Here is a 23,286-nt window from a genome sequence, read left to right as displayed (position 1 = left end):
GTGAGTGCGTGATGTATGTGTAATTAAATGGAAAGAGACAAAGAATAAAAAGAGCACACAAAAACTTGTCATTAGTTGATTTAGTAGCAATTTAATCGATTTTCGAATTGAATTTTGGTTAATTTAGGTTAGCTGGATTGGTTAAGGCAACATTTTCACGTGCGCAGATGTTTTTTATAAAATTAATTGATATGATTAGCCATGAGACAATGGGCCAATTAAATATGTTGCAGCAGGATGTGCACGAAATGTAAGCTTAAAATAAATCAAAAGCATGAATGCATATACTCTTGTGGCAGTTTGACATATGGCGTTTGAGTTTTAATTGTCATTGGGAATAAGCGTACAAAGCTCCTAATTGCATCTCACATTCCTCATCTTCGCCTAACAAAACTTACAAATTACGTAAAAGATTATATTTCATTTGACTAGATTTCGTAATCTGTAAATCGAAGACATATGATGAATTTGAAACCATTTAATTAGAATTCCAAGGACAGACATACACCCAAGCTCACTAATTTGATTAGTTTTGAGCTGCACAATGTTGCCTAATTAAATATCCCACTCCTGAATCCCAAATTATGCAAATGGCGCACATGTAGGCGAAAGTTGGCAGTCCAATTAAATCGGCAATCAAACGTAAGTCGATGTCCGGTTGCCAAATTAAGTTTGAGGTCCCCCATGTCCTGCCCCAATCTCTCGGGATTTTCGGATATTTGGTGTCCTCACCGCTGTTCTTTAAGCCGGTTGCTTAATATTAACGTCCAACTGGCAGGCGAGAGCTATAAAACATGGCCAAGACCTGCTGACACATAAAACAAACACATGGCTGCGTACAGTGGCAGCCATATGTGTATCACAAAAGAGACTGTCCAAATTGTTGTTAAAATCAAATTTGTTTTTAGTACCTTTCTTGAGTAAGTTAAATATTAAAAGCACAAATCAATACTTGAATAATTAATAACAGGACTTGAGCTGAATTTATTTAAATTAATTTTAGTTCTATTGTTTTGACCTCTGGTGTAGGCAAGTGCGATGATGTGATGTGTCGGCAAAGGAGTCACGCAGAGCGCATAAAAATCCGAACAGGACTTTGGTTTCTGGATAAATTATGTTGCCAGCAGGCCTGGCAAGAACACTTTTTAATTATAATTTTATCTGCATTCGGGCATCGGGATTGAAGTGCGTGCAAGCTTTATTAGCGTCACAAAATCAGCAAACGACAAGCGGCAACCACAGAGCCCAGTGAAGCGGCCCTCCAAGCGGCAGGAAGCGGAAACGAAACCCAAAACCGAGGCCATGCCAAAACTGTTGCATACTCCCAGGAGCACAAACACAGCGCACAGAGCACTAGAATGGTGAACTAACCACATACCACAAAACCCATGGCCGGGGACATGTTTTATTGGCCTTGTTAACGCATAAAGTCTGCACCCACCGCCAAACGGCAACGGCACGCTGGTTTTTGGCATCACAACCCACTCCTGGTGGCACTGGAAAAAACATTACCTATTTTCAAATTTATACATGCGAGTTGCAGTGTTCAATGTTGCAAAATGTGGCTAAATTAACATCTCTTACTACTTTGGAATATAAAACATAATGATGATTGGCTTGGACACATTGTTGGGGTCTAATATCCAGCTTTAATTCAATTGAATTTAATGCTATTCTGAGTATAACGAATGTTGAATTAAATAAACACCCCCTTAAGTTACTAAATAAAATAATTCGATTACGATCTGCGTTGAAAATGTTTTAAATTTGTGGAATTTTATTCCGAGTTCAACGAGCGAGCTATTCCCAATATGTTTGAAATGTTATACACTGATTCTATTTATTTACTGAAAGGACCTGCCTCTGCGAAAGGCCCTCTATTCGCCGTGTAGTCGTGCTCATGCTTAATGTGCCATCTGTTGGCATGTCAGGATAGCATATACGTCGAGTGTGCGCCGTGGATGTGAGTCGAGATGTGGAGATGGTGGAGATGTGGCAATGGAAGTGTTCGCAGTCGCATGTTCAAGTGCCCGAGTGCTGGTGTAGTAATAGTTGTAGCTACACGACCAGCACGCTTGCGTTATGAATTAATAATCATAATAAGCCATTAGGGCAGGAGCGGCAGGAACAGCAGGAGCGGCAGGAACAGGCTGCCAAAAAGTGCTAACTCTAATGGCCATAAATTCACAGTGACCATGGAAGTGGTGCAAAGACCTGGATTAGCCGACAGCCTTTGTTGTGTGGCGGCGGAACAGTTTTCGGTCAGAATATGATTAAAAACCCTAACATGGCCTAAACAAATAGCGTTACGCATGTTTCCCACTGTCCCGGCGCCCAAATTCTTCGCTCTGCGGGCTTATGCAAATAAGCAACTAATTAAACTGATGTAAATCAGCTGCGTCCTTCGTTCGGGATCCGGATGGGGTATCCATTTTGGACGCCTGGACGCCTGGCCGTGTGACCTTTTGGGTCAGATCGAACACCTGGTCCAACGGCAGGCCATCGCCATCGCCATAGCCATCGCCTTCGCCCGTTGGTTTATTAGATATCAAAGGAGAGATAACATTTTCTGAGTCCTGCCGTGGCGCTTTGATGTTGCCCTGGGGCAGCAGACAACAGGCAAATAATTCGCTACTTTTCGGGCTTACTGCTAATGCCATTGGTCTGCGTTTCGGTCTGACTTCAAATGCCATGGCTTTGGTTTGGCCAGAGAAGTGCTGATTAATTTTTTTTACACAGAAGGGCTATAAATATTCAATTCTTCAACTAATTTGGTTAAAGTAGATGTTAGATATATAGTTTTTTTTAGAGACGACCTAAAAATTGATATTTACAGCCCGGTTAATTATAATAAGTAAAATCGCTGTAAGCGATTTGGCTTTAAACGAATTTCCCGCTACTGATGAATAAAATATATCTGTGTAAAAAGACATCGTCTTTTTAGACTTTTATGTTTTGAATTTTGAACACATAAATGGCACGTAATTTCTATCTAGCCATTTTCAGTTATTTAGCAGCCAAATTTTTCACTTCCAGCGAGGAAATATTAAATTGGTCAGGTATTTTAAAGCATCGCAGCTGTTCATATTTCCACAAGGGAAATGATTGGCCACTCTGTCGTCTCTTGCTGCGTTTTCCCCCTAGATATCCCAACGAAATATGCCATAATTCAAATCGTTCCCGACCACAGTCAACGCCACTGGCCGTTGGCAGCACCGGCTTGTCCATTAGATTTACGATTTTAATGACGCCCAGTGCTGGCGCTGATGTGCCAGAGAATGCGAATATAAATAATTACCAGGCTAAATATGATTTGTCGGGGCGTCTGGAGTGGACTGCTGGATACTGACTGCTGGCCACTGGATGCTGGAAGAGGTGGTTCTTGGATTTCGGATGCAGGGGCATGAGCAAGAGCAAGAGCAAGGACAATGGCCAGTAGCTAGGGCGATGGCGATGGCGATGGCCATGATGCCGTGGGGCTCGCGTTTCCGTTTCAAATTAAAACTTTTTGACAGCATTGCGGGCCGAATAAAAAAATGGATACCAAACTTGAGACAGCCGGAGGGCATGGCATTTAAAATGTATCACAGGTGCTTTAATTTAAAGCATTCAGGTCACTCGACCGGTTGAGCACCGGAAATGGCCTGCCATTTGTGCGCCTTTTAATTATGCAATGGACGACAAAATGGCGTCACTCGACGGAGCATGTGCATGTGTGTGTAGCTAAGTGCTTGAAAATGTTGTTAGTTTTAATTAATTTTAAATGGCAGAGGGCTAAAACCCTGGTAATCGTCCTCAGCACGCAACCAGCCAAATATAACTAATAAACCTTCGTGGTCACCATGGGCAGCGTTTTGCACTTATGCAGTTTGTTCAGCCTGTAAATTATCCCCTTTGCCAGTTGACTTTTTGTTCCCGCCACAATACATACAGCTTCAAAAACACAGCAGCGTGTTGCCGTGCCGACGAATATGGTGGGAAAATCAAATTAAATGCGAATTTTGTTGAATTTAAAGCACTCGCCACACGTGTCGTATGCTTAATGGGCCACGACCATAAACCTAAATAAACGTTTGCTCCCTTTCTGTCCTTTTCTCCGTCCTTTTCTTTTTTTTTGCACACATGTTCGAGTATGTGCTCAGTTTGCCAAGGGTTTTCAGGCATGTGGATTGTATCCAGTGGATACATTTATTAAATGCTTCGCAACAGCGAAATGGTTGAAAGTAAAATACTGTATTGTAGAAGTAGGTAACGTAAAATTTAATTTTTATTGAAATTTCCAAAATATTCGATATCCAAAGTTTGTGTAAGAACTATTTCGAACACTTCAACAAAATATAATATTTAAAAGAAAGTAACTTTAATTTCAAACTTAAAAAAGTTAAAAAGCGGAGGGATATTAGCGGGGTATTCCCCATTTGGTTGCGGGCCCAACTGGCAACCCTTTCCAGTTCTTAAACTTCGATTTGACACTGATAACCGGGCAAGGGACAGACAGGGGTTTCATCGGCCCTCAGCTGGGATCCAGCATTTGCATAATTACATATCGGACGAGGGGAGGGCGAGGATCCGGAGGATGAGGTGTCCCGGCACGCAGTACATTGACATCTAAACGGGCGACAGACAATGGGCCATATGCGAAACTTTATTTCTGCGTTGGCCATGTCTCAAAGTTAATGGTGCTCTCCCTTTTCAGCGGTTTTACCCCAGAGTTTACATTGGCTTATGGCCCATAAGGCAACGTTCTCAGCCGGCTTAAGTGGCCATCTGAAGATGAATGATAGTGTCTAGGACCACAGGCCACAGGCAAGCCCTTTTGCTGGTAATTAAGCTAATAAGGAACTAATCACAGTTGCCTGGTGTAAATTGCCGATAAACTTATCTGCGGACTAGGTAAGTTGCGGCTTCAATTATGGAAATATTTTTGATACAACTATTAATTAAAAAACCCATATTTTAGCTGGAAACAGAAACATTTAAAGTTTCGTTCTCGATTCGCTTTTTCCTGTGTAAACCAGAAACCGACTTCAAACAAGTCGTATGCGCAATATTCATGAGCAGAGCTGCATTACGCATACGCCAGGTGTGCAGCGACTGCCAATCCCAGATTAAATAAATGCCAACGCGCATAATGAAGTCGCAACAGGACTCGGCATTCTTCTCAATTTCTGCATAATTCAGTAAATAAAGCGCTTAAAGAGCAAAGTCAGGGGAACAAGGAACATGGGAACATGGGTACACGGATGGCCCATAAATTTTGCGCCATAACAAATTTTGATTGCCGCGCATTTCGCACGCCGTTCCCGCCGCACAAAAAGACAATAAAACCGCCATCTTCAAGATAAAACCAAGCCATGTGCCGCAAAAAAATAGCTCACGGCCACAGACGACGATACACAAATAGAGCGCGGAGATGAAAGCGCCGGAATCTGAATCTGGAATTCAGCTTTCCTGCCCGCTGGGCTGCGATGTTGTCACATTTGTCACATTTCTGACAGTTTCCAAAAGCGCTGGCCAAATGGCAAACTGGAAAACTGTGTCAATTTTTTCTGGCTTCTTTTCGGTTTTTTTCTTGTTTGAATCTGCTGGAGAAGATGGAGAGAGGGGCAAGTGCAAAGTCAAAGGAAAACCAGCACGATTTATGGTTGACTTTTTTGTTTGAAATCCACTTTGGTAATGGCACTGAAATTGCCGAACATTTATTACTTAATAAACGAAGCCAGAACAACTATGTGGACGGCCAAGCGAAATTGAAAAAGCCCCCGACGCAAGAGAATGAAAAACTTTGGGGTTAAGGTCTTAGGAGGGACTCCTCCTTAGGAGGCACCCCCCTCACCGAAATGTTGTTCGAGATGTTTTCACAGCAGTTAGCTCTCGTTGTTGCGTCTTTTTACAGCGCTTAACTGAGCCATTCGTGCGTTAAATTATAGCCAAAAGTCTTTGGGGCCTTTGGTCCATCCGCTTTTAGCTGCCTGCTGCCTGCCGCCTGCTGTCTGCTGCTTCCTTGTTTTCTGTTCGCTGTTCGCTGTTTTCTGTTTTCCCGAGATTTGCTCCAGTGCCAAATCAAACAAATCGTCAATTTGTACTTTCATTTACTTTCCTGCCCGCTCAACGATGAACAGCGAAAACCAAATGCTGGACTAAAGGGAATGGAGGGGGGGAGGGAATCTGGAGGGGTCCGCACCGGAAATCGCACGGCTGCCATTTTAAGCACCGGCTAAATAACAGTTAATCGACGCATCACCTGTCAGCGTTGTCATCGTCGCCATGATTGTTGCCTGTGCTGCCTGTGTTGCCTTTGTTGCCCACTGTTTGCTGTTTGCTGTTATTCTTGGTCTTCACCCACTGTTGACCATTGTCTGCCATTCCGTTTTGGCCAGTTGTTTATTTATTTGCGTTTGGCTTTCCAGCCCGGCGAAAACAGCAAGGGCAAAGGGGAAAGAGGAGCGGTGGGAAAAATGTTTTCTTAATTGACATTTGGCGAGCTTAATTGGCCGGACCATTGTCGTGGTCCTTATTGGCCGGGTCGAGCGCATAATTAAGGTTTAAATCATATTTAAATAAGCCCTGGACGGCATTGCATCGAATAATGGGAATATAATGCGGGGGAAAGAAAACCTTAAAGACTACAGGCTATATAAAAAGGACATTATTTTCCTTAAGCACCAATCTTGTTATTAAATTTGTGCAATAATATCATGTTTACGATTTAAGAGACCCCCTTTAAGAAATTTACTTTGCTGTAGCACATTGTTTTTTGGTATGATCAAGGAAGGGATAGCCCTTTGAAATTGCGATACTTTTCGTAAATCTCAATCAAAGGTGAGCCATTTGCAGTTGGTAACTGATATTTTATCAATCTGCCGTCTCACAGTTTTAATGTCCGTTGTCGCCGCTCATTATCCTAATGAAATGCAGCCATCAATCATGGAAGCTCGGACAGGATAAAAATGGTGGCCGAAAAACAAAAATGTCAAATGACCCATATGTGACCGGCATGGGGAATTTACTACTGGCCTGGCAATCTAATAAAACACGATTTCTCCGTTTCTTTTCAATAAGCAATCAAGTGACTCGCACATGGCCAAATCCATCTATGGAGATTAAATGTATATGGGTGTGTCTATCGGTGTTGTTCTCTCCAGCAACCCCGCATATACATAGTACATACACTACATATACTACCAACATACACTGTGTATAAAAAATGCCATGCATGTCGCATGTCCTGAATACCGGATAATGCTCTATGACAGCCGCGTGTTCAACGAATTTCAATATTTTCATTTATGGCCTCCGACTCTGTTGCTCTGTAGCTCTGTTCCTCTGTGGCTGGGTGTTGAGTTTTTCTTTATGTTGCTGTATTTTCCTTCTTTTTTTTGGCGCATGTGCGAAAACAACAACACGGGAGGGCTGGAAAAATGGAAGCCTGCATTGTTGGCCATATTTCGTGATTAATATTTGATAAGTCCCACATGTAAACTAAACAAAATCAATACCAGGTAACTGACTCGGTGCGCGGCAAGAGTAGAAAAATGGGACAATATTGGGCTCTATGGCGGGGCAGCAAACATTGAAATGTAGCTGGACATTGGTCAGCTTGGGGGCATATGGAAAATACTTCACTCATTCAACCCACTCGATGTGTTAATATTCAAATCGGAACCACTGAAAGGATGTCGAAAAGCCATTGACATGGGAGTCACGTAACGTGACTTAAGTTTCCAGCTTGTTTCCAAGAATTCGACTTATTGACAGACGCGCCGAAAGTTATGAAAACATTAAAAGGAACGCCCTCCGCCCAAAATGCCTGGCAAGCTTTGGGTTTTCTCTCCTTTTGGTATGGCCCCAAAAAAAAAGGTTCACAGCCTGGGCAAAAATTATGGTGCCCAGTAAAAGGGGAGAGAAGGAGGAATGTGAAATGCGAAATGCGAAACAAAATTGCTAAACACTTAGGCAAATGAAGCTGCGACTGCGAGCCTGGGCGCGTTTTCCGGTCGACAGCCTCGCAAAATTTGCTTCTCGTACAAAATTATAAATTTACGGCCGGCGTCTGCATAAAAATAAATGTAAATAAAAAGAGTAGAGAAATGCCCGAACTGGCCAGCTGGAATGGCTCGACCAACTTGACTGTCAGACGGAGGACGGAGGGAATACGAAAAGCGCCCGTAAAAAGCCGCCAAAATAGTTGACTTCACACTGACTGCTTTTCACCTAAAGCGATTTTCATTGTGGATGCGATTTTACAATTCGCAGAAAAAGGTTTGCCCTTGTCTAATTTCTAAGATTTGTAATTCGTAGAAGTGCGATTTCCCTTGGAAAATTCATTGAACTTTAAAAATGCGTTTCATTAATATTAAGATAAGGTTAAAGCAATCTTTTTAATGAATAACTGATATTTATAACTTGCATCACATAAGCTTTTTTAAACTGTTTTAAACTGTGTCATCCTCTGTAATTCCACATATCTAAGTTGTAAGTGCGAATTAACCTTCTCGAGTTGTCTGTCTTCTGCAATATCAGACGCATAGAGGAAGAGTACGTCTTGCCGCCTGACCTTTGCAACATAGATCGCCATCGCCATCACCCAACCACCCACACCCCCCACCCACTGTAGCGTTCCCATTGGAACCCACTTCAGACGAAGTAACCGTAAATAAAGTCGAGTCGAGTCGAGTCGACTTCGACGTGGAGAGCTACGTGCCGCCGACGACAAATTGTACGTGCGTAAATTGGCCGCCTGCCAAAAAGGTTGTTGACTTATGGCCAAAAGCCCGCTTGGCGGCTCACAAATTTGGCCAACCAAGTGCCGTTGCCTGGCGTTACACGACGTCTTCCGTTTTTGGCCAACACTTCACCTCCCTCCCTCCCCCTCTCCCTTGGACCATTTCCTCTGGGCAAGCGTGACAATGTTCAATTCATTGCCGGCCATTCAGAATTTTAAGTAATTGAAGGCAACGTACACGCTAACTAGCCAACAATTCCGTTTAATTATGTAATGTCCAGACGATTTATGACCCAGTCTTGGAAGGCACGGTGGCAAGTGGATTTGCATTTTCACGCTTTTCATCAAATTAGTTGGCCTAACATGCAGCTGAAAGTTCGACCAAGTTTCCACTAGGAATAGCTGAGTCAGCAAGTGAAATTTATGTTGAAGGGTATAAGTTCTAGTTAAATATTATTAATTAAAATAGTAGATAAATATTAGTGCATCTGCTCTCATTTTCAAATTAATATCTATTGGTTTAGCTGTTGAAATCTATAAAATCAAGGGAAAAGCTTTAGCTTTCCCAACCAAGGCAAGTAATTGGTCGAAAACATTACTTACGTATTTCCACAATAAAGTGCACACATGGACATTTATGTGGTGCGCCCTACAAATACGAATAAAATCACGCTCATAAATTGCAATTTATGCTGTAAGTCGAACCCTAAAACCAGACCTTTTCCACCTTTTTTAATCTCGGTCAAACTCCAAATCCGGCAAACTCCATCGGCGGCTCTGCGGTTTGACTTGGGTGGGCGTTGTACCCGACTTTTATATATTTATACGATTATATGAGTTTGTTTGTAGGTAAGTAGGTACGTATATCGCCGGAGTAGTTGGCTGTTAATTCCGCACATGCGGCGCACAAAGCGCTTTTCGTTTCTGGTTTATGTCTCTACATTGGCTGGCTGTAAAATTTATGATAACCAACTTAATTCAATTTCAGCCATGTGTCAATCAACGGCTGCATTTAAGTGGAAAGCTATGTGCAGCCAATCGAAGTCCGGAGTCCGAAATCCGCACGGTCCATGCCATTTTATTTTGACATATTTTTAAAGCATACACAACATACACAATGGCTTTGTAAAAACGCGGTGCGCAGCTAAAATTGATGTTTAATTATTTACTACGAAACTAATTTCAACGAGGTTTGTGAAAGAAATGAATTTTACTTGTTTGTAAGCTGTGTGGGCCACAAGAAATAGAATCGATTTGGAAGGACCATTCGATTTAACCTCTTCATATTTCACATGTGTAATTTGATATGTCAGTTCATCATTGTCAATCGAGTAACATTTAATTAAAGGCGATGTCAATCCAAAGTCGAACAGTAAATTATCTGGCCCCTGTCAACCGTAATTGAGCGCCGAGCTGCACCTGTTGAGGCCAATTTTCAATCTGGAATCTGGCAACAGTTTTGGCCAACAGCCAGCTAACCTGACCCACTCGTGTCAAAGGCTTCTCAGAATACCGGAGCATGTGATGCCCCAGCTCCGATGCCAAAGGCCGTAGCAGTCGGTAGCAGTGCAACAGGCAAATCAAGTATCCGCACCGTGCGCCCCATGTGGCTCGAGGAACGTGCTCGGGTTCGTGATCTCGGCCGGCTGAATGCTGGGCATTAAAAATTGATTGTGATGGAAATGACAAAGGCACATTCAGACCACCACTACACGAGCAGAAAAAACTAACATTCACACATGTTCTGGTCCAATGAATTCAATCTATGGCGAATGGAGCTTGGAGTGAACAGAAAAGTCCAGCAAAGCATTCGAAGAGCTTGTTTAGACTACATAAAATGTAGACTATACATAATTGCCCATTTGAATTACAATTAGTGCTTATATAAGTATCAACTTTTTCGCTGTGCACTCGATTCCACATCCCACACACGCGACCACAAATAAAAGTGTATCAATTTTATTTGCCATTCGGAAATGCCAAAATGTGGCTGTTCGGCTCGATGGAGCGACATCAACATAACTCCGGGCAACAAAGAAAGCGAGCAATTTGGCAAAAGCCACAAGGAAACAAAAACCCTGACATTGCCCCCATCGATTTGCATTTTGCCCAGCAGTTGAGTGGTTGTGTCGTGTGTGTGGATGACGAATGTGCGTGCGATTGGCATCGCTGGCATTTGCTGTTGCCACTGCCATTACCCATACGCAGTGTGATCAGCAGAAAATACTGAGAGGGGGAAGAACTGAAAGTGGCAGGGCGACCGGTAATTGGAAAATCATCCATTACAACCGGCTAATGGAAACTCGGTAAAATTGTCGCTAAATTCGATTAAGTGTGTAAGCATCGAGACTTTGATATCGATGAAATGCTCCTCCACCCAACCCCCATATCACCGCCCCCCTCCGCAACCCACTTGTTTGTATCGTTGTTTTGGGTTTGACTGATTGCCTCCGTTGGCCTTTTTGCCTTCGTCCCCCTCTGGTTTTTGGCCACCACCGCAGCCAGGCCGCGCATAATTATGTAACTCAATTTGTTGGCAGGCCCGGGCAAAAGGCCATTATTTATAAACACAATTTAATTAAAATTCATTTTGTGTCCTGAACCAGAAACACCCATAGAAGCATAACGCCAGCATACAAAGCACACAGCAATTTATGGATCCGAGGATTGCCTTCTCCTGGTTTAAGTAGTCAAAAGATTTGACAATAAAGGAGGTGCTCCGAAATATCTGCTGACCGGCATAATGATTCTGTTCCTTGGAAAACCTTTTCATCGGGCTACCAAGAAACTAAATGAATCTGATAGATTCGTTAAACAAACTTCTTTCTGAATCCCAATTCATGAGTTTTCAGTATACTCCTGGTTTCCTTTATGGGATTAAACACATATATTTTCCCTTTCAACAACTGTACAAAAGATTTCCATTTCACATCCTAATAAACATTTTCCTGCTTTGTAAGAAACCTCAAAACATGAAACTATTTGTATCAAATACATTCCCCTTTCAGTTTCGCAAGGAATCAATAAATCCGCAAGGTATAAAACCTCTTTGTAAAATGTCATTATATGCACCCTGAAAGGCAAATTGATATTTTCATTTTCAATAAAACATAAACGCGACCTGAGGTCGTGCCCCAAGTGAACCGTCTGTTTGTTTGTATGCAAATTATATGAAAATTGCACTTGAAACTTTGTCTTTGGCTGGCTGCCACTTGCAGTTGAAAGTTTTGCCGTATTGCTGCCGTCCTGCATCTTTTTTGCCTGAAATTATTGATAGCCCCGTTTAAAGTTACGAAGACATTTCAATTTTAAATGGAATCAAAGTCAAAGTATATAAGTAAAATAAAACCAACTGCACAAATCCAGCAGTCAAGTGCCTTCGATCTTGCCAGGGGGCCAAAGGGTCATGGGGTTAAAGTTTCGTTCATGTGGTTGCTCAGTGGAATAAAGGAAACCCTATGAAACCACTATGTATGCACGGTACATGGCGATTCAAGCACTTTGCCATTGTGTACATTCCTCACTTGTCGGACATTCCGGGTCAGCAAATAGCGAAAGGCTTGCCTTCGCTGGAGGAGGGTTTCCTAAATCAGTAGATATCAAAGGATTTTGCAGCTGGAATAATATCTCGGTACTAATTCTTGCCTTAAACGTGATTCTAAAAGACCAATGTTAATCTAAAATGTATTCTTCTGTGTTCTTACGACTTGCATTCGAGGCATTTATTAGCTTATGCGTAAATATTTCAATGAAAAGCGCCGTGAAAAGTTCGTTGAACCAGACGCGGCAAGTTTCTCCCCGAAGATGGCTTGATTAATTGACGATGACCTGGCCAAAGACTTAATGCCGAACTTCCGTGCGAGTGGCAGATATACTTATTATATCAATTAAGGTAGGCAACCATGCTTTCTATTGTACCCCCAGTCCAGCAATTCTGCTGTCTCATAGGGTCGGACCACCACTTTCCATCATCCATCCAACTTAATGTGCAATAATGAGTGTCATGTAATGCCAGACGCGTTCGATTCGAATTGCCAACCAGCCCACCAGCCAGCAAACAAACAAAACTCAACTAAACAGCAGCTGCAGTGGTTACGGGAAAATAAAAGAGAAAAACCCAATGCAGCATTAGCAACGACAACAAATTAACATTTTTCAAAACTTTAAAGCCCCGACATGCGTTGACACTTTCGGGGAAAACTGCGTACAATTTCAAATGCAGGCTCAAAACTTTACGCGTAATTACGACATTGGGGAAAACAGGAGGAAAATAAATGGCAGTTAGGGGGGACACAAAAAAGTAAATAAAACAAACCGCTGGCAAATCGCGTTCGCTGCGCCGTTGACAGTTGTAAAATGGAAAGGTTATCCGGACCCTGGTCGGCAAAAAGCACGGACAGCCAGCGAATGCGTCGAGGAAAGTGCCTTCGGAAGCTGCAGCTGCTACTGGAGCTACTCATGCCCCAAGCTCCATGCCCCAAGCCCCTTGCTTCGAACTCAATCCCCTCCTGCCCCAGAGACTCCTCCAAAGAGCTTCTGTCGTGGACAGTGACTGATGGTCTGGGAGCAGCGCTCTTTTCTGCCTCCAATGATTACGACGATGATGAAGACGGCGATGACAGGGCAGCATTTAACCAGCGCTCAGCAGTTAGATAACTATATATAAATTATGGAAGCCAGACGATACAAATGGTCGACAGATCGCTCTAGAACGTCCACCATAGTTTACAGCTCGGCGAAACCCCATTTAATTGCGCACAAACAATTCAAAATTTATAAAATTGATTTTATGTGATAACTTAATTTCCCAGCCTTGAAAATAATTTTTTAAAAAGTTTTTAATGTAGTTATATACAATTTAAATTCTAGTAGTTTAGTTGGCTGTAAGGTATTTTGCAATACACTCAGTACTCTGCAAATAATTGGCTTTTTATTAAAAATTCCTTTTTAGCTCGATGGCTGTTTTAAATGCAGGAGAAATATTATTTCTATTGAGTGCAACGCATCCGAGCTCAGAAACTCAATCGTTTAGCTGGGTTCTGATTTCCCATACAAATTCGTATGCAAATTCATAGGTATACATAGCCAATAGCCGGGGCAGCAACGCCCCCGCAAGGGAAAGCACTTGAGCCTTACTTTGATGCACATATCCCCATTAAGTTGGCCCCCATCGAGCTTGTGGCTCCCAATGCGGCCGTGCAACGAGAGACGGAGAGAAAGATCTCGTGGCCTCATGGCCCAAAACCCACTCAAATATGCAAATCCACTGGAAGTCCACACCGACCTCCGACAGCCCACATTGGAGTGCATGTTGCCGAGCTTCAGGAAAAGTAGTTGCATAAAGCCACAATGCCTTTCCAGAATCTCCCAGAGAAAGTAATTTGAAATTACCGAGGCACAGGCTTTCAATTACGGTGAGCCAGCTTATCGATATGAAGGTTATATTCTCTTATCATGGTCAATGACAGCTACCAAACATCAAGAAGTGTGTCTATGCACTCGCTGCATAAAAATATTAGCCAGCTTTTATCTAAGGCACTTCTTTTTTCATTACCCACTCCTTTTAATTCACAGCACTTTGAACGCATTGGAAATTCCTTCTTCTTTATTTATTTATTTACCTTGAGAGCCACAAAAAACCTTTTTAGATTTAAATACAATATTCTTTAATAATTGGCAAATGGGTTGGGCCTAAATATTATTTCTTAGACATATTAATCCATTCGAAAACTGTCGTTTCATAAAATCTGAAAAATGTCTAGCGAACTTCAGTTAGTCAGTACACTTCGTTAGGTTAAAAACACACAATAACATTTTCCGTGACAAAAGTTCTACATAAATCGAAAAGGACCTTACTATATTCCCTGTAGCTTCTATTTCAAGGTGATAAATTCGCTTTTCCCGAGACACGATGCATAATCTGCAAACGGAGTCGGATCGCGTTGCCAATGGAGTCTGGGATAACCCGGGAGTTTCGATCTTCGCCACCGCCGCCCAGGAGCCCACGGCCAACCTGCTAACCCACATGAAACCAATGCCGAATGGCGAGTACGACTGTGTTTCTGACAAGGATGTGTGCCGTATTTGTACACAGTCGTCTGGGGCGGAAGCCACGTTGTACCGACAGGTCAAACACCAGGTGGAGGAAGTAGCCGCCGTGCTCAACAGTAATCTGCGTCCTGGCCAGCGGCAGGAGCAAACCGATGTGGATGTAACCGTGGCCCTGGCCAAGGAGTTGGCCCGCCAGCAGGTGGAGGCCAGCAGGTGTCTGCAACTCCATCGCAATGTGGCGAATCTGAGGGATCTGGAGATGGAGGTGGCCCGGGCTCACACTGCCTTGGCTGTTAAGAACAAGATCACCCTTAACATCAAGCAGACGGTGGAGGATAAGCAGCGGGAGCGGGCCGAGGCTTTGGCGGAGCAGCGAGCCGTGGAAAAGGAGTTGCGGGAGGAGAAGCAAAGAAGGGCTCAGAAGGCAGCCATCTTCCGTAGGGATCTCATGGCCCAGATCACCGAGGGTCGCACCAAGCGGATCCAAGATCACCAGAAGTCCGTGGCGGAGGGTCGTCTAGAGCTCAAGGAATGCAGGGACATAGTGGAGCAGGAAAGCCTCAAGGATGCAATTACGAAGGCGGAGCAGCGCAGGGTGCTTCTCGAATCCCTCGACCAATCGGCAGCCATGTTGAAGCAAACCCGCGAGGCCTACGCTCTGGCCCAAAAGAATAAGCCGGAGAGAGGACTCCTTGATGCCCTGGGACCCGTTACGGCGGCCTACGTGTCCAAGGAGCGGAAACGCCGCCTACAAGAGATCGAGGCCAGGGACATAAATGCCGCTCGGCTGGGCTTCCAGCTCAGTCAGATCAAGCACGATCTGGAGTCCCGAGATCAGCTGATCACCAGTCTGCTGATCCGCGAGCACAAGGCCAAGGAGAACGCGCTGGCCTTGGAGCAGGCCAGGACCAAGATGGCCAAGAAGCAGGAGATCCGCGAACAGCTGCTCAGCCAGCGGGAGGAGCAGAAGTTCTTCCGAGACAAGGGAGTGCAGGATGCCCTGGTCATGCCCAAGGATCCCATGTGCTTCGGCGAACGGCAGTATCGAATGCAGGTGGCCCAGCGGGAGAACACGCGGCGATTGGATGTCCAGTGCTACCAGGACATGGCCCACATGGTCGTAGAGGCCAAAAACCACAGGAAAGCTGCCGCCCAGGAGGTGGCCGACATTATCCAGGAGGTGTACAACGTACAGAATCGCCAGGATGAGCTGGTGGCCATTGAGCGGATGAAGGTGCTCTCCAAGCAGCCGCCTGAAGTTCTTTCGGCGCTCAAGAAATCCATCCTCACCGAAGAGGAGATCAGCTCTTTGAACCTCAAGAAGTAATTAATGAGTTTTCATTTAATACTCGTTAGATACTTGTATTCCGCTGGCAGAAAATACAAAAAAAAGCGCTTTTGCTTGAGTTTCCTTATCCCCACCTATCTTCTTTGCTTCAGTTTATTATTAATCCTACGCCCCCTTGGAAGTTGGCTATTATTTATCAAGCATACGGGCAGTACCTCATGTGTTGCACCTCACTGGCACAGGATGTGCTTAATTTTCCATTTCGCTGCTCTGCACTTTCAAATAGACTTTGCCGGGGCTGCCGCCATCCCATTGGCCATCCCAATGAAATTCACTTTCTTAACCATTCTTTGGCCAGGCTTTTGCAGCAGGTCAGGTTTCCAGGTTTCCTCGCAGCCGAGCAACCAACCGGTTTGCCGACATGGCAGCTGGAAAATTTGTTTACAATAATACGGTTCGAACTTCAAGCGCACGCAGATGGAGCCTAAGTGCACTTTGGACCGGGCTCACATACATTTGGCTTGCGTGCGGAACCTTTACTTTCCATTTCTGGACTCATTAGCCGGCTACCGGAGGAGGCAGGTTTTTATTTCATAACTGGCAGTCGAAGAAGGCTTAAGAATGTTGGCGAAGTCGCTTTTTTGGCAACTATTTCGGTACACGCTCTTGACGGCTTGCGGAAACTTTCCCTGCAAATAACTTTGGCTCCAAGTTTCAGCCTCAACGTGCAGAAAAAAAGGTATATTTATGCTTTCAGTGCACTGCAAAATGTGAAATGGAACTCATTTTGGTAGCTGCGAGCTCGACTAATTGTAAAAACTGTAGCCCTACTATGCATAGAAAACATGCTAACTGGGAATAACTAAAGTTTTGTATTGTCCATGTTCTGGTTAGTTCAAGGCTTAATTTCTTTCAGTGCAGACTTACAGAAGCGACCAGCACAATCACAACCCAGTTTCTGTTTCAAGTTAGGTCTGCCGAACGGTGTGAGGTTGTTTTGTCTTTGCGACTCTGGTCATAGAGGAGCAGCTTGGTTGGCAAACTTTTTATGCCGAAACTTTTCTTCTTTTTTTGGGGCCAGATCTTCAAGTTGGCCAAAAAGATGTGAGGTTGTGTGCACAGGCGTGTCTGCACCTCTTCCACCTGGAAGAGCGTTGCTGGCTCTAATAGGAGTTGAGTCGTCGTGTGGCTGCAAATGTGTTTGCATTGCAATGAAATTGGAAACGAGATCTGCAAAAGTTGAGTAATTGAGCTGATTCTGCTTCGTTGGTCACTCGAATCGAAGAACCTTTCCTCCAACGGATTCGTGCCACAACAAGCATCTGGGGGCCCCATTTGCAGGCCAGCCCAGAAAGGGGAACATTGAGAGAAAACAGCATAGTAAATAAACAAAAATTAAACAAAATTCTTAATTATTAACAAAACCTCTTTGTTGCGGGCTATGGTAATATACCTAATTGCAGTGATCGTCCCTTGATTATTGTGAGCACTAAGAAACTAAAACTTAAATTGCAATACAGAATATATGTACATTTATTTATGGCTTATGACTTTTTCCTCTCTGCAGAGGCAGACCAAAAAAGGGAACAATGAAAGACAGGCTCTGAGACATTGAATGCGAGCCAGAGAACAAAGCAATAAAAGGCCCGAGAAGTGGGTTGTTGTTAGCTGTTTGCTCGCCATGCTGGGAATGGAAAATGGAAATGCTAAGGAAAATGAAGGAAATGCAATGTCGTTAACATGGCTCGTAGGTTTGGCTTGCTTGCTGGCTGGTTGGCTGGCTGGCGGGTGGAAATGCGGCAGGTTGGCAGCCAGTATACGCATATGCTTGACACGGAAAATGCAGTGGCAGTGGCATTGCATACTAATGTCCCCGGTGCCGAAAGACAAACGGAGGAAATAGATGCTCATAAAAATTACTTTTGGTGGCTATAAAATGCCAGCAGCCACTCAAAAGCCATTCAAAAGCGGCCTCTTGATCTAAAAGCCCACGCAAAATGCAGCCCACAGATATCGTTCGAAGTGGCTGAAAGTAGTATATGTACATATGTATATCTCGCGATTATCATGTGGGCGCCGAGTGAAAATTGCGTGCAATTATCCAAAGATGATATCAGCATTGGCTGCCGTAAATGCACACATAAATATACGATCCATTATTGTGGCCCTTGGGGCAGCGATTTGTTTGTGAGCTTTCTTAGCGCTGCGATTCGAACATTCGAACTGGTTTTGCGCCATTCGACCGCTATAAATAAACAATTATTTTTAATGCAAAGCCAGCGAATGCGACCGCCGCAGACACTGCTCATGGAATGTCCACATAGTCAGTAGTAATAATAGTAAGGAAATTAATAAAATTATTATGCTAATTTAGCAGACGCACTGGAATCGTGACAACAAAGTCACGCGTAGGGTTTGTGATTATTACAACAATCATAGCCATAATATCTGATTAAATTTAAGGTAATTAAGATGGTTTAAGCTGAGATAATAAAAAAGTTTTTTATGTTTTTAAAAGTATTTTTGGTATAATCAGTGGGTGTAAACGACATTTCCACTGGTTCAAGGGTTCTAGTTCTTTACCCTTAAAAACTAGATTACAAGGTTCCTTTAGTTTCATCGGTTAACACATGGGATCGCTTTGAACTTCTACCTTTGGGTAGCTAATGTATCCGTTTTGCGAGCGAATCAATAATTAAATGGTTAAGTGCAGCTCAAGCTTATTCATCTGTGGCTTACTAGCCCCCAGTGAGATACACTCACGTACACCAGATAGAGACAATTCAATTTTAGCCAGCTTATGGCCATTGTTATGGCCATTATATCTGGCTAACATTTCAACCGCTGACCGTTGGCGTTGGCAAAACAAAATGAAATAAAACGCTCCACACTCGGCATTCAATAAGAATTTCAGACCATTTGGCGACATATTGCAGCCACTTCAAGGCAGCTGATGCCACGAAAATAAAAAATAAAATATATTGGAAAATAGAGAAAGAAAAGCATGCGCAATAATAAGTGTAGCAGCTAACAAATCAAAGCAACTGCCCCCAAAAATTGTTAAGATTTTTGCGCCTTATGCTTATTTTATTTACTGAACGGATTTCAATGATTCTGATTCATCTATTCTCAAAGTTCATTGAAACTTTACAAGTTTTCAATTGCATTTCCGTTGACCGCCTTCGATGTGGAAATACTTTCAGAAGCAAAAAACTTACAGTTGCGGTCAGATAAATGTCACTTAAAGTAAAGAAAAATATATACTTTTAATTTTAAATAAAATGTGCTTTTTATGATTAAATTCTGTGCCAAATCTAGTCTACTGACTACACTTATACTTCAGTCATCTACGCTATTATTCGTTCATACAAACGTATCAATGACTGTTCAAATCAGCCCCATTTCGCAGCTTGTTTACAGATTTTTCCGTCACATTCACAAAAGTGTTTCACAGCCATTTTGGCCATTGAATTTGTCAGGCACAAAACGCGCGAAAACAAAACAAAATCGGCGGCAGCCATTGACAGACTTGTTTTGGCCAGATTTTTGTTTCTGATTATGTGTTTTTTGTTATATTTTGATTGACTGTGCGGCGGCTCAATTGCGCTGCTTAATGTGATTTGACCAATTTGGGTTCTGTGACCAAAGCCAGAGCGTTAATTTGCCTATAATTATTCTGGCATGTCTATGAGATAATTGCACCATTGGATCTGGCGCATTATAATGAACGAATCGTGGCCAATTTCGCTTTGAGTTTAAAGTCAGTAGCTAGTCAAGGGTATTGAATGAACCTTTTACCGCGATTAACAGCCCTACTTTCATCACTTTATCTGGCGAGACATCTTCACTTGGGCTCACTTTTGATGACACTCGTTAAAACACAGTTAACCCGATTTGCATTTGGCTTGATTACAGTTTTCGCGACCAGCTTATTCTGATGTGGGTTTATCACTTGCCAGACATCTAACCGGCCAAAAGCCCAACCCAAACGCCAGCCCAGAAATGTCTCACATAAAGCTAACTCACTGAGTTGTGGCAGCTGTTTTCATTTCGATAAAAATGCAAATTAATGACAGAGCGAAGTGAAAGAAAAATATCGTTATTAAACTCAATAACTGTCACTGTTTTTTGCATAAATTATAATAAGTTTCTGCGGCAGGAAAAATGCTCAGCCGACTTCAACTTCTAAAAGATATTTCATGTTTGCAGCGGAAATAGAAAAAGGCCCACAAGCAAACGAGATGGAAAATTCAGGAAGCTGGCGAAATGATAATGATAAATGTTTTTCGGACCGACGAAAGGGGGCGTGGCTTGGAATGAATATTCATGAATGATTAATGAGGGAAGAGGGAAGGGGAAGGGGCGTGGCCCCAAAGGTGGCCCAAAGTCAGAGTCGATGGAAAGTCTCCAATTACCTCGTGCGACGGCCAGAGTTCACAGCTCCATGGTCAATGCACCCCAAGTTATCTGGAAAACTGTCAAGCTCCTTATCCCAATCCCACGGCATACACATGACATAATGTCCAAATATTTGGATCTTGGGCACATAAATAAGTTCAGCAAGTGTGCTTTAATTTTACGGCGCATCTGATAAGCGCTCGCAACTTAGCCTATTTCAACCTTATCGCCCAGCAGAAGACAAAAGCAGTACACAAGTGTACGTAGTACGTTTATTCCAAAACTAGCATATAAAAAAAACCATTAGCGTTCTGGAAAAATCAGTGTCATGTCGAAAGTCAAGAATTTTTTCAACTTACGATGGCCGTGCGGCAAAGTGCTAATTAAACTCATCTGGCTGCCGACAGACTGAAATACGAGATACATACATACGTCTTATTGCGAGAGGGAACTTTTCCACACAGGTGACTCGAGTTCTTGTTAAACGTGTCTCTTGAAATCAGCAAATGCGGTTCGAGTGTGGGAGGAATACCTAATGCAACTACATTTGTTTAAGATAAAGTGCCATTGGATTTTAACGAGTCTGTGTTTGTAGTGTTTGGTGTTTGAAATGGGTTTTAAACACCTTTTCGTTGCACAGCACATAAATTATTTCAGTATAATGGCATCAAGATATTATGATTAATGATAGTATAATCGTATAATCTTTTTTCAGTTCGCTTTGCTCAACACGATCTTTTACGAGCCTAACACACACCCTCTTCACACCTACAAGATACTTTAGTACGTGCTGAACCACTTATCTTAAGTGTCTTTATCACACAGATGGTTTATTTATTTAAATGAATAAGTCTGTTAAATACCTTTCGGAAAATACCTCTCTGCAAATGACAGAATTAAGATAGCAAAACAACCATGTAGTTTTGACAAAATTAAATTTAAAATATAATTTATTTGTTTTGTGTCTTTTCTATAAAAGGAATCCTATAAATTCACATGATTAGGTTTCCCACTGATTACGATTTGGCTATGTGGTCTTAAACCAGCATTTAAAGTACATGAGCAAAATGATTAGTACGTGCCTCGCGTAGAAAACACATTTCAGTTCATTCCATTGACAAGCTTGAAGACTTTTGTTGAGAACGCCCTCAGATATACTTTTATAAATATTATAAATAGGTGTATCTTTAAAATCGAGGGTCATGGAATTTTAAAAAAGTGAAGTTTAAACTTTTCATTAATACTTTAATGGGATTCTAAGCCATTGCGTAAAGTCTTATCGCATTATAAATATTAAACAGATTACTTGTATGGCGTGAGAAATAAAGCTAAACCTTTCAAATACACATATTTTGTGTGATTTTCAGAGGGCAGAGTTACATAGTCTCTTTTCCATTGACAACATTGACAACTATTGTTCGAGAACGCCCTCAAATCATTTCACACCTACAAGATACACTGCTGTATCCAACAGATACCTGCGCTATTTGTCATTGTTGCTGCGGTGAATTAGTCATGCCAAACCCGAGTTGAAAGCAAATGTTATTGCTCCTCAAACTCGTAATTCCCGCATCGCCATGGTCGCGTTGCGAATCGAGCTCCAGCTCCAGCTCCAGTTCCAAACGTATCTTGAACTTGGTAATGGTAATGGTGGGGAATCTTCGGCGATGTCACGGCGGCGGCTATGCAAACATCAAAAAGTCTCAGACGTGCATAAGAATTAAGCTGAGCTTGCAGCAAGGGAAGGTAAACAACAAGACCAGACGCGGCCTGGTTGGGGAAAAATAAAGTAGAAAACAGAAAAGTATCTGCCAGATACAAGTTCTTCGGGCGGAGTGGGTGCATCCACACACGCGTGTGCCGTGTGTTCACAATATGCCCCTCCAGAGACACATACACATATACTATTACACAGCTACCGATATAAAAACAGAAACGTTGCGACGAAATGTCCGGGGACAAAAACAAGGAGACAGTTAAGTATCTCGTACCTTTGCGGTGACGCTGATTCTTTGTTCTTTGACTCCGCGGCTTAATTAAATTTATAAACCGTTAAAATAATCAGAACCCGGCTGCGGATTCCTCCTGTGCAAGCTCCATCTTTAAGTTGTGAGGAAAGCAATTACAATCGCTTGTATAACCAAAGAGAGAAAGCATCTGCCCATGGTGTTGTGTGCAGTTGAAAGAAAATATACATACTTTTATATCGAAGTCCAGCAAATAACGGGTTAAATCAAAGAAGCTACTTGCTTTTTGGACTATAGTTTTGCAAGCAAAAAAGATCCGAACAAAGTCTATGAATTCCAAAGGGATATCTGATCTAACATGAGTGAACCATATAATACGAAAGATTTGTGTTACATATAGATGTTTGTACATACAAAAAACTCGTACTGCACTTTCTTAAGCCCAGATTAAATTGGTTCTTTGATTATTTTATTCTTTACCTTACTGGTTGCGAGATACTTTCGTATTCAGCGCCGCCTGGCCGCTTGTCGTTCGTAGAAATGGCTTGTGCAAACTCTGGAGATCCGCCAAATTCTGCGTTGTTTGGCAAAGAAATTATCCAATTCGTTTTCGGAGTTCGCTGGGTTCGTTGCTTTCGTTGCTGCTACTTTGCATACACATCCACTCGATGGTGATTACAGTCGCTGCGTGCGGTATCTTCGAGATACATTCGATTCGTATTGGTGTGTATATGAATCTGATATCAGACCGAATAAAAGACACACGAAGAGGAGCACTTCTGGGGCACAGGTAGAAGGAATGAAATCACACAAATCTTAAACCGGCAATCTCATCGCACTCACAGATACACACGCAC

At 42.7% G+C, this 23,286-nt stretch overlaps 2 protein-coding genes across 3 annotated transcripts in view; one reads left to right on the top strand and one right to left on the bottom strand.

Annotated features, from left to right (window-relative positions):
* LOC122621966 (synaptotagmin-like protein 4) overlaps positions 1–23,063 on the bottom strand; it is a 48,289-nt gene extending 25,226 nt beyond the window's left edge. For both annotated transcript variants that reach the window (XM_043800021.1, XM_043800022.1), the window contains exon 1: positions 22,910–23,063. The gene's annotated coding sequence lies outside the window, so the exon portion shown is untranslated. The remainder of the gene's footprint in view (positions 1–22,909) is intronic.
* LOC122621967 (plectin) lies at positions 14,480–16,197 on the top strand. Its single transcript, XM_043800026.1, has one exon. It carries the CDS (start codon positions 14,637–14,639, stop codon positions 16,101–16,103), a length of 1,467 nt encoding a protein of 488 aa, XP_043655961.1. The 5' UTR covers positions 14,480–14,636; the 3' UTR covers positions 16,104–16,197.
* Positions 23,064–23,286: the final 223 nt, after the last annotated feature.

Source organism: Drosophila teissieri, chromosome 3R (assembly GCF_016746235.2).
Source record: "Drosophila teissieri strain GT53w chromosome 3R, Prin_Dtei_1.1, whole genome shotgun sequence".
NCBI lineage: Eukaryota > Metazoa > Arthropoda > Insecta > Diptera > Drosophilidae > Drosophila > Drosophila teissieri.
The sequence above is the reverse complement of the archived record's forward strand: the minus strand, read 5'-3'. Positions and strand labels throughout refer to the sequence as shown.